The sequence below is a fragment of the Phacochoerus africanus genome, chromosome 6, assembly GCF_016906955.1.
Source record: "Phacochoerus africanus isolate WHEZ1 chromosome 6, ROS_Pafr_v1, whole genome shotgun sequence".
Lineage (NCBI taxonomy): Eukaryota > Metazoa > Chordata > Mammalia > Artiodactyla > Suidae > Phacochoerus > Phacochoerus africanus.
Window position 1 is genome coordinate 68,102,611 of NC_062549.1, and position 12,234 is coordinate 68,114,844.

Genomic DNA, 12,234 nt, shown 5'->3' on the forward strand with positions numbered 1-12,234 from the left:
TTCTAAGACATACTTCATAAAGCTTCTAATTCATCTCCTAAATCACAGCAATATCTTTTTTAATTCAACTCCTAGAGTAATGAAAATAAAAACAAAAATTTTTAAATGTGACCTAATTAAACTTAAAGGTTTTTGCAAAGCAAAGGAAATCTTTAACAACATAAAGATAACCCACAGAATGGGAAAAAAATCTTTGCAAACGAAGCAACCAACAAGGGCTTAATCTCCCAAATATACAAACATCTCATACAGCTTTACACCAAAGAAAGAGCAACCCAATAAAGAAATGGTCAGAAGATTTAAACGGACATTTCTCCAAAGAAGACAGAGAGCCAAAAAGCACATGAAAAGATGGTCAACATCACTAGTTATTAGAGAAATGCAAATCAAAACTACAATGAGGTATCACTTCACACCAGTTAGAATGGCCACCATCAAAAAGTCTACAAACAATAAACTCTGGAGAGAGTGTGGAAAAAGGGGAACCCTGTTACACTGTTAGTGGGAATGTAAGGTGGTACAACCGCTGTGGAGAACAGTATGGAGGTTCCTTTAAAAACTAAATATAGAGCTACCATATGATCTAGCAAACACACTCCTGGGCACATATCCAGAAAAAACCATAATTCGAAAATATATGTGCACCTCCATGTTCATTTTAGCACTATTCACAAAATAGCCAAGACACAGAAGCAACCAAAATGCCCATCAACAGAGGACTGAATAAAGATGTGATAAATATGTACAATGGAATATTACTCAGCCATAAAAGGCATGAAATAACACCATTTGCAGCAACATGGATAGACCTAGAGATTATTATACTAAGTGAAGTCAGACAGAGAAAGACAATTATTATATGAGATCAGTAATATGTAGCATCTAATAGAAATGATACAATAGAACTTAACAGAAACAGATTCAAAGATTTTGAAACCAAACTTTTGTTTACCAAAAGGAAAACATGGAGGGGGAGGGATAAAGAGCAGGGTTGGGATTGATATATACACACTATTATATCTAAAATAGACAGGTAATGGGGACCTAATGTATAGCACAGGGACATTTACTCAGTACTATGTGGTAACCTATATGGGAAAAGAAAGTGAAAAGGAAACAATATATGTATACATATAACTGATTTACTTTGCTGGATGCCTGAAATTAACAGAACTTCTTAAGTTAACTATATTCCAAAAATTTTTTTTAAAGTAAACACATTTTTTTTCTTTTTTCTTTTTTTTGCTTTTTAGGGCCACACCCATGGCATATGGAAGTTCCCAGGCTAGGGACTGAATCAGAGCTACAGCTGCCGGCCTACATATACCAGCCACAGCTACGTGGGATCCTAGCCACATCTGCAACCTATACCACAGCTCACAGCAACGCCAGATTGTTAACCCATAGAGTAAGGCCGCGTTCGTTAACCACTGAGCCATGAAGGGAACTCCCTAAATTAAACAATTTTTAAAAAATAAAACTTGGAGTTCCTTCATGGTGCAGTGGTTAACGGATCCGACTAGGAACCATGAGGTTGCAGGTTCGATCCCTGGCCTTCCTCAGTGGGTTAAGGATCTGGTGTTGCCATGAGCTGTGCTGTAGATTGCAGACTCGGCTCAGATGTTTCATTGCTGTGGCTCTGGCGTAGGCCAGTGGCTACAGCTCCGATTAGACCCCTAGCCTGGGAATCTCCATATGGCGTGGAAGCGGCCCTAGAAAAGGCAAAAAGACAAAACAGACAAAACAAAACAAACAAAAAAAACTGATAATTCATCTCCCTAAGCAAAAATACATATACAAATTTACATATAATTTGGGGATTCACAAGCCCCTAAGACTCTCTTAATATCCATGGATTCAAGGTTAAGAATTCTTGATTTAGATAATTATAGAACAAAGTCCTAATGCTCAATGCTTTAATGGATCTCTGTGAAAAGTTATTACAATATAAATCAAACTTAAATACTAAACATACATACACAGAAAAGTCAGTGTTAATACACAGCCTCTCTGGGTTGGAAATGAAAATTAAAAAGGAAAATCTCACTAAAATGAAGCCCAGAGGCCCAAAGGGGGAGCTCTTACTCTTGCGCAGCTTAACATCAGTGTAGATCCTAAAAGGAATAGACAAACCCTACAAATCCAGCAGGAAGCGATACTGCTTTAACTACCACCCTCAAGAGGAAGAAAGATTTGCTCCTTGCCTGGCAACAGCTCTGCCAGAGACTGTCACAGTGAAGCCAATGAAAAGCCACGCTACCTGGAACTCTGTTTCCTCCAAAGGACTTTCTGTTATAACAGTCCTCCCAACTTCCACTTCTATATAGAAGTTTCTTCTTTACCAGACCTGCATGTGGTTTACCATAGTCGTGATGTCCTGAATTGCAATTCTTTCCTGCTCCCAAATAAACCCATTTTGCTGGTAAAATAACTGTTTTATTGTTTTAGATTAACAGAACCAAAGCTTGGTTTGAAGGATGGTATAGCTCATCAAAATTAACGTCTCATATAATTCAGAAAGAACTTGGTGAGAATAATTCTCTTTACTTTTACCTTTAAGGCTCCTTTTATGCTTTTATTAGCAAAACCTTCGTTTTTTTTGCTCCCTTCATTTCGAATAATTAAATGTTTTAGTCACAGTATTATAACTAGCAATTCAGAGAAGGTGGTGATGCAAGATGATCACATTTTCTTGGGCTATGTGCCTAACTCCAGTGTAAGGGATGGCTTGACAATTAAATATTGCATGCTATTTTCAAAGAAAGATAAATCTGAAGTCATTTCATGTGTCATATTATGTACTTCCCCCTCCCTGGAATTCTCTAAGTAATGCAATAGTTCAAGCATAGAAACAATTATGCACAATTAGGAACTTAATATCAAATGATGATACTACCTATAAGCAATCTAAATGTTCAAATCCAAATAGACCTTCCTTGGTGGAAGTTTATTTTTCTTTAAAATAAAATTTAAACTATATGTAATCTTAATTTAATGAACTAAAAATCTCTAAGTTTAAATATGATTATTTGTAGTGATCAATAACTTAATAAATTACCATATTTCAATGTGAGAGATGTTTCAAATAATAAGGCTGCAATTAGTACATCTTCTTTAAGCACTTTATTCCTTAAGTTCAGTCGAGCATGGGCTTCAGAAAGGGAAACCCTAAAAAAGAAAATCGATGCCAATCAAAATATGTTGATATTATAAAGATAATATATATTTTGACAGGAAAAAAATAAGATATGTGTAAACACAAGCCAAACCTTAAAGATAAGTGCATTTTAATTTTTTTTGAATTTTGGTTTATTTTCAAAGCATGTTTTCCTACCAAATTAAACAGACTATTCCAGAACAAGGAAGTACCCTGACTTATTATCAAAGAATTGGTTTCTAACCTTGCTTTTCTTTACTATTCTACATGCCCTTCCAAGTTCTGTTCAATTAAATACACTATTGGGGAAGTTCCCCTTGTGGCTCATTGGTTATCGAACCCAATTAGGATCCATGAGGATGTGGGTTCAATCCCTGGCCTTGCTCAGTGGGTTAAGAATCATGGTATTGCTGTGAGCTGTGGTGTAGGTCGCAGACGCAGGTGGGTTCTGGCATTGCTGTGGCTGTGGTGTAGGCTGGCAGCTGTAACTCCAATTCGACCCCCAGACTGAGAATTTCCATCAGCTGTGTATGCAGTCCTAAAATATATATATATTTACTAAATAAATAAAGACACAATTGGGAAAATTTACCTAACTAAATATCTCTTATAGACACATTGTTGGTGTTTTCTGCCAGTTCTTCATCTATCTGAAGTCTTCACAGAATCTTGAAATTTCAATGTTGGAAGAGACCTTAGAGAGCAAAGTTCAACTTCCCATCACACAACTGAATTTTCTCTACAACATTTCAGGATACTCATTACTGTCTCTTCTGAACTTCCCCTAAGATTCACAAGGAATCATAAGGCAATCCATTCCTTTATTTTTTACTTTTAAACTAGCTTTAATGTACTTGAATGATTCCTGAATGTGGGGATCAGAAAATGTGAGCTATGTCTCTAGAATTTACTAGCTGTGTGAGTTTGTATGAATTACTTAATTTCTGAGATTTTTTAAAAAAGCTTTGCTGTAAAATAGGGATAATAATAAAATTCATAAGGTTGTGATTTCAAATAAGGCATTTGAAAATTTTGGTACTCACCTACAAAGATTATATAAGCTTTTGGTTTCACTGCAGCTTATAAACACTGGTCTTGTTTAGTCTTCTGGATTACAAAACAAGTTTAATACTTCTTAAATGTGACAGCTCTTCAAATATTCAAAGACAACTTTTCTAGTTGCTTCATGCTTTATCTTCTCCAAGATAAATATTCCTACTTCTTTTAATATGTCATGTGACATAATTTTCAGGTCCCTTATCATCCAGGTTACTCTCCCTGTGACCAGATTTGGTTAAGATTTCTTTTTAGGGAGTTCCCATTGTGGCACAGTGGGTTAAGAACCCAACATAGTATTCGTGAAGATGCAGGTTCCATCCCTGACCTCGCTTAGCAGGTTAAGGATCCAGCACTGCCACAAGTTGCAGTGTGGATCACAGGTGTGGTTTGAATCTGGTGTTGTTGCATCTGTAAGCTTGCAGCTGCAGCTCTGATTGGACCCCTAGTTTGGGAACTTCCATATTCCACAGGCGTAGCAGTAAAAAGGAAAAAAAAAAAGATTTCTTTTTAGTATAGTGCTAGAGTTGTGATTTGATTAGCAGAGTAGAGGTGAGGCAGAATTAGCATTTTCTTAACTCTTGATACTACATTCTATTAATACAATCCCACATCACAATATTATTTACAGCCATATTACATTGCTTACTCATATTAAACATAAAAAGAATAAAATCTCAAATTTTTCATATTAAGCCACACGGCCCTTTTCCCATGCATTCACATTTGTACCAGGAAGGTTGGGACCTAATTAAAGACATTATATTTGTCCTATTAATTTTCTTCTTGCTATTCTAAGATCATTATTTGAGGCTCTGAAGATCTCTCCAGGATTTTTTTAATATGCAAATTGGATTATCATGTTCCTGATGTCCTCACCCAAGCTCCTAAAAATGTTGACCAGGAAGAATATGTACACAGCCTTTCTGGGAAGAGAGGAGAATATTGTTCAGTGCTATTTCTCTAGAAAGGCAAGGCTGGTGCTTTTAGGTACCTGTCTATATAAGTAGGAGAAATAGTCAAGGTTTATGAGTCTTCTAAGTAGTGGTTAATTTACTTTTCTATTTTGTAAAACTCTTCTCCACCTCTATTGTTTATTTCTACAATTAGAAAAAAAATAGAGTTGTCATATTAACTCTGTGTTATTCTCTCTTTTTTTTTTGGTCTTTTTGTTGTTGTTATTGTTGCTATTTCTTGGGCCGCTCCCGCGGCATATGGAGGTTCCCAGGCTAGGGGTTGAATCGGAGCTGTAGCCACCGGCCTACGCCAGAGCCACAGCAACGCGGGATCCGAGCCGCGTCTGCAACCTACACCACAGCTCACGGCAACGCCGGATCGTTAACCCACTGAGCAAGGGCAGGGACCGAACCTGCAACCTCATGGTTCCTAGTCGGATTCGTTAACCACTGCGCCACGACGGGAACTCCTTTTTTTTCTCTTTAAGGCCGCACCTGCAGCATATGGAAGTTCCCAGGCTAGGGGTCTGATCAGAGCTGTAGCTTCTGGCCTACACCACAGCCACAGCAACGTGGGATCTGAGCAACGTCTGCAAACTACACCACAGCGTATGGCAGAGCCAGATCCTTAACCCACTGAGCAAGGCCAGGGATAGAACCTGCATCCTCATGGTTCCTAGTTGGGTTTGTTAACCGCTGAGCCACGAAGGGAACGCCCAACTCTGCTTTATTCTTGAATCAATATATTCAAATGTAAACTGAGGCTGTGTGAGTTTAAATTAAAAATATCATTTTAAGCCAGAGGAAAAAAACATGAGAAAATAGGATTTTCAAACTTTTTAAGCTTTGACTATTGAGTATTTCAGTATTTTAAACATTACTTCGGAACATAGAAAGCATTATACAATTCTGTTTACCATTTTAAAACCTCACAGTTGATTTCTACCCTGCTTATCTTTAGCATTTTTTAATTCTATGAAAACAAATATACAGTTAGAGGAATTAACTATGTATAACTCTAATAGTCCTATACTAGACATTTCCAGTCAGTCCTTCACTTACTTTATTTTATATTGCAGTCATAACAAGATATTTGTTTATTCAATGGGTTATTTTACCCCTGGCCCTACTTTATAATTTGGTTGAGATGATACATTAATCTATATCAAATGAAGTAATGGTCGATCAAGAGGAGACTGTTTAAATTATGGTAAAGCCATATCACAACACAGTAAAATTGTAATGCAGCTATTAAAACAGAATGAGGTAATTCTTTATGGCTGATAGTATATCATGATATGCTTACCTGCATGATTCCGTTTGGGCAAAAAGAGAATATCTATCCTTAAGAATATATATATATTTATACATTAATGAAAATATCTTACATGTTTAAATAAAATATTCACCTAAAATATATACCATTCAAATAAAATATGTATTTAATACACATCACATATTTATTTATTTATTTTGTCGTTTTGCTATTTCTTGGGCTGCTCCCGCGGCATATGGAGGTTCCCAGGCTAGGGGTCCAGTCAGACTTGCAGCCACAGGCCTACACCAGAGCCACAGCAACGCAGGATCCAAACCGCTTCTGCGACCTACACCACAGCTCACGGCAACACTGGATCGTTAACCACTGAGCAAGGGCAGGGACCGAACCCGCAACCTCATGGTTCCTAGTCAGATTCGTCAACCACTGAGCCACGACGGAAACTCCCACATCACATATTTAAAGTACATTTGTATATGTTATTTTTTTTAATGGCCACACCCACAGCATAGGGAAGTTCCCAGGCCAGGGAATGAATTCAAGCCACAGCTGCAGCAACGCCAGATCCTTTAACCCTTGCACCAGGCTGGGAACCAAATCCACACCGCCACAGAGACTCAAGCCCACTGCACCACCACGGAACTCCTATGCTAGTATTCAAATGGATACTTTCTGGAAGGATACACAAAAGCTATTACCAGTGGTTATCTCTAGGGAGTAGGATAGTAATAGTAGAATAAGCATTTTATCATTATTTTAGACTTATACTTTCCTAAGTCTATACTTTACTTTTTTTAGGTTTTTTTTTAAGTTTTAAAATGATTTTTATTTTTTCTATTATAGTTGTTTTACAGTGTTCTGTCAATTTCTACTATACAGCATAGTGACCCAGTCACACATCACACTTTACTTTTATAATAAAAATTAGTTTAAAAAAACTTTTCAGGAGTTCCTGTCGTGGCGCAGTGGTTAACGAGTCCAACTAGGAACCATGAGGTTGCGGGTTCAGTCCCTGCCCTTGCTCAGTGGGTTAACTATACGGCGTTGCCGTGAGCTGTGGTGTAGGTTGCAGATGCAGCTCGGATCCCGCGCTGCTGTGGCTCTGGCGTAGGCCAGTGTCTACAGCTCCGATTCAAGCCCTAGCCTGGGAACCTCCATATGCCGCGGGAGCGGCCCAAAGAAATAGCAAAAAGACAAAAAAAAAAACAACTTTTCAAGGAACAATAATACAAGAGTATATTAAAATATTTTTAAAAAGTAAAAGGAGGAGTTCCCATCGTGGCGCAGTGGTTAACGAATCTGACTAGGAACCATGAGGTTGCAGGTTCGGTCCCTGCCCTTGCTCAGTGGGTTAACAATCCGGCGTTGCTGTGAGCTGTGGTGTAGGTTGCAGACACGGCTCGGATCCCGAGTTGCTGTGGCTCTGGCGTAGGCCAGTGGCTACCCCTCCGATTCGACCCCTAGCCTGGGAACCTCCATATGCCTCGGGAGCGGCCCAAGAAATAGCAAAAAGACCAAAAAAAAAAAAAGTAAAAGGAACAATATACTTAAAATTTTTTTTCAGATTCAACTACAAACTAGAATGTAAACAGCGACAATTAACAAAACAATCATTTGCATTTGAAATTAGTACACTTTTCTCAGATATATTTCATACAGGGGATCCAATAAAAATTAATTTAGTGAAAACAAATTATTCAAATGATGTAATATTATAACAGAAGGAATTCTTGATACCTTAAATTCTTTTGGAATAAGATATATTATAAACCAATCAATCAACAATCAAACAAACAAGTGAGACAGTTAATTAAACATATCATTTAAAAGTCAATGATAGGGAGTTCCAGCTGTGGTGCAGTGGAAACAAATCCAACTAGTATCCCTGAGGATGCTGTTCCATCCCAGGCCTTGCTCAGTGGGTCAGCTGTGATGCAGGTCACAGACTTGACTCGGATCCCTGTTGCTGCAGCTGTGGCTTAGGCCTGAAGCTGTAGCTCAGATTCCACCCAAGCCTGGGAACTTCTACATGTCACAGGTGTGGCCCTAAAAAGACCAAAAAAAAAAAAAAAAGATGTTTTTAAATTGAATACCTACAAATATTTTAATGCAGATGCTGACAGTTTTGATCCACATATAGAATCTGTTCTGATTCTTCGACTTGCTAGGTAATAGCCATGAATTATTCTTTCTGCCTCCAAGCTGAACTCGACATTCAAATCCTTTGCAAAAGCGAGCAGCTAAATTAAAAGTGTGAAAATTTAAGAGATTCAAACTTTATTATATAACCTGTATTACGAAAATCCAAAGTATACTGTAATTTTATTTTTTAAAGTTTGCATATTTTAGGGAGTTCCCATTGTGGCACAGTGGAAATGGATCTGACTAGGAACCATGAGCTTGAGGGCTCAATTCCTGGCCTCGCTCAGTGGGTTAAGGATCTGGCACTGCGGTGAGCTGTGGTGTAGGTTGCAGACTCAGCTCAGATCTGATGTTGCTGTGGCTGTGGCATAGGCCAGAAGCTACAGCTCCGATTAGACCCCTAGCCTGGGAACCTCCATATGCTGAAGGTGAGGCCCTCAAAAGACAAAGAATAAATAAATAAATGAATAAGTAAATAAAGTTTGCATATTTTATTAACGTCAAAATTGGTTAAATATCTGGGGCCATCCCACAGTCATTGAGCATTTTAAATTATAGTGTTATACTTGCAAAGAATATTAACGTTTACCCAGAATAATCTTTTCCTCCCTCTTAGTACAGAAATGTTCTGTGCAATGTATTTGAAAGACTATCAAGTCTTTGCTTCCAGTGGCATAAAGGCTCACTCAGAGCCTTTCAGCGGGAGGGAGCTTCTCTCAGAAGCTCATTTCCCTTTGAATAGCCTTACTTCTCTCACAGTTTATTTCCTAAGAACTTTCTCAAATAGGCCCTAGAGCTGCTTGCATCCTTCCTTCCTTTTAAAGAACACAACTAAACACAAGCCATGTGGAAGGTACTGCATTAACTGCTGTGAAGGTGGCCTTGAAGATTAAGTAAGATTTTAGAAAATGAATTTTTCACTTAATGACTATCACTATTTTCTCTGAGTTTCATACTTTTTTCTTTGAGTATTCCCAGTTCCTTAAGTCCTTATTCTATGACATAATTTCCAGAACTTTCACCATCCCAGTTGTTTTTTGGTTTTTCAACTCATAGAACCAGTGGAAAAATCAATAAGGTTGATTTTTTGTTTGTTTAGGCCTACATCTTCAGCCTATGGAAGTTTTCAGGCTAGGTATCGAATTGGAGCTGTAGCTGCCGCCTACTCCACAACCACAGTAATGTGGGATCAGAACCAAGTCTGTGACCTACACCACAGCTGAATCCAGCAATGCTGGATTCTTAACCCACTGAGCAAGACCAGGGATCAAACCCGAAACCTCATGGTTCCTAGCCAGATTGGTTAACCACTGAGCCACAACGGGAACTCCTAAACATAATTTTTTTTAAAGATAAGGATATGTCCTGTCTTCTTCATTTTTCTTATAGTCCACAATTCCCTCCAGGCCTTCAGACCTGGATAATAACACTATTGAGAACACTGATAGCTCCCTTTACGCTATGGGAGCACAGTGTTACACCACCTATATCCCCCTTCAGTAAAGAACCTCTTCTCCCAGCTGCTGGGCATCCTGCCAGCACTGGCCTCCAGCTGACAATTTAAGAATTGCCTAATCTCTATAACTCCATAACGTAATTTTTGCTCCAGTCAGGCCAGTCGTCTCAGTTTTCCATGTATATTCATTTCTACTTTTATGTCTTTGCTCCTATTTTTATTTGAATGCCCATCCTTCCTGTCATCTAAATCTTATCTTTTATTAAGGCCTGGCTGAAGTCTCACTGCCTCCTAAAGTCTTCCTACCTCTTGCATTCTACTTACTATCTTCCTTTCTGAATTTCTGAAATACTTACAGCCAGCACGACTGAGCTTAGCACTCAAACTGTCCCTTGTTTCTTATATCTTGTTTTTATCTCAATTAAATGATACACTATTTAAAGAAGAAAAAAACATATTTCTGTGAGAATATAAAAAAACAGAAATAGGCTCATATACATATAATGTAGTCAGTAAATACCTAATTAATAAATCCAAAGATTTTGTTTTTCAGGAAAAAACTGGGCAAAAACTTCTCCAGGTCATTAGCATGTCTATGTGTATACATATAGTACCCCAATTCCTGGAGACTAACTACGTTTTTTTAATATACTAAAACAAAAAAAAGACCTTATTGTATCATAAATATTACTCTTTCTTTCTTTTTTTTTTTTTTTGTCTTTTGTCTTTGTTGTTGCTATTTCTTGGGCCGCTCCCGCGGCATATGGAGGTTCCCAGGCTAGGGGTCTAATCGGAGCTGTAGCCGCCGGCCTACGCCAGAGCCACAGCAGCGCGGGATCCAAGCCGGGTCTGCAACCTACACCACAGCTCACGGCAACGCCGGATCGTTAACCCACTGAGCAAGGGCAGGGACCGAACCCGCAACCTCATGGTTCCTAGTCGGATTCGTTAACCACTACGCCACGACGGGAACTCCAATTCTTTCTTTTCTAACCTATGTGAATAAACCATGCTCGTTATTCTTTTTTTTTTTTGGTCTTTTTGTCTTTTTTCTAGGGCTGCGCCTGCGGTATACGAAGTTTCCCAGGCTAGGGTCTAATCGGAGCTGAGCTGGAGCCTCTGGCCTACACCACCCACAGCCACAGCAATGCGGGATCCGAGTGGCGTCTGCAACCTACACCACAGCTCAGGGCAACGCCGGATCCTTAACCCACTGAGTAAGGCCAGGGAAACCTCAAGGTTCCTAGTCCGATTTATTAACCACTGAGCCACGACAGGAACTCCCTCATTATTCATTTTTAAGTCCACCACACATTTCAACCTTTTATCCATGTAATATGGGCTTCAAGGAAGGCAAGTATGAACAAAAAATTTAATGATCCATGGATTAACACTTTCCAATATTCCATGCCCTTTAGTTATCCTCCCCAGGTATTTAAATTCTACCATGGACAGATTTCTGAATAGTTAATATTAATAGAGATCCACTTGTAAATATTTGAGTAGCTTTAATAGCTATGAGAATCATTACTAAGTTTATATCATCTACTCTTAGATTCTCTGAACATACCACATGTTTTCATGTCAGGACATTAAAATAAATGGGGGTGTGTGAGTCATGATAGATATGCCCTATGTTAGAACTTTGAAGGCACTCATATAAAGTTTTTCTTTTGAATAGTCTATAAAATGTAAATAATTGTATATCTATACAGCCTCTCATTAGAATGTTTTATAGAAATATTCTATTTTGAATCTTTTCTTGGAAATTCTTTAAGCTATGGTGATCTGGTCAGTGGTTCAAAGAATAAATTCAACATTTTAATATCTCTGTCCTTATAGTTTTGTTTACTTTGGTCACAGTTGTAGCATGTGGAAGTTTCCAGGACATGTGGTTCCCAAGCCACAGCAGTAAGCTGAGCCACAGCAGTGAAAATGACAAATCCTTAACCACTAGGCCTCCAGAGAACTCCTTTCCTTGTACTTTTAATAATAATTCTGAATACTTTCTATACAATGTGCTTAAAAATGTTTAAAAGATGGAAGCAAATTAGAATAAAAGAATTCTAAATAAAGAAGACTGAGGAGTTCCCGTCATGGCTCAGCAGAAACAAATCTGAATAGTATCCACAAAGACGAAGGTTCAATCCCTGGTCTCACTCAGTGGTTTAAAGATGCGGCATTGCCGTGA

The 12,234-nt window shown here is 38.3% G+C and overlaps 1 protein-coding gene across 1 annotated transcript in view; it reads right to left on the reverse strand.

Moving 5' to 3' along the window:
• Positions 1–12,234, reverse strand: part of MCMDC2 (minichromosome maintenance domain containing 2) — a 40,147-nt gene that overhangs the window by 6,261 nt on the left and 21,652 nt on the right. Inside the window, exons 12-13 of the mRNA XM_047782962.1 lie at positions 8,543–8,685; positions 3,059–3,168 (exon numbers count right to left, since the gene is read on the reverse strand). Of these exons, the coding sequence (XP_047638918.1) occupies positions 3,059–3,168; positions 8,543–8,685 (253 nt within the window). The remainder of the gene's footprint in view (positions 1–3,058; positions 3,169–8,542; positions 8,686–12,234) is intronic.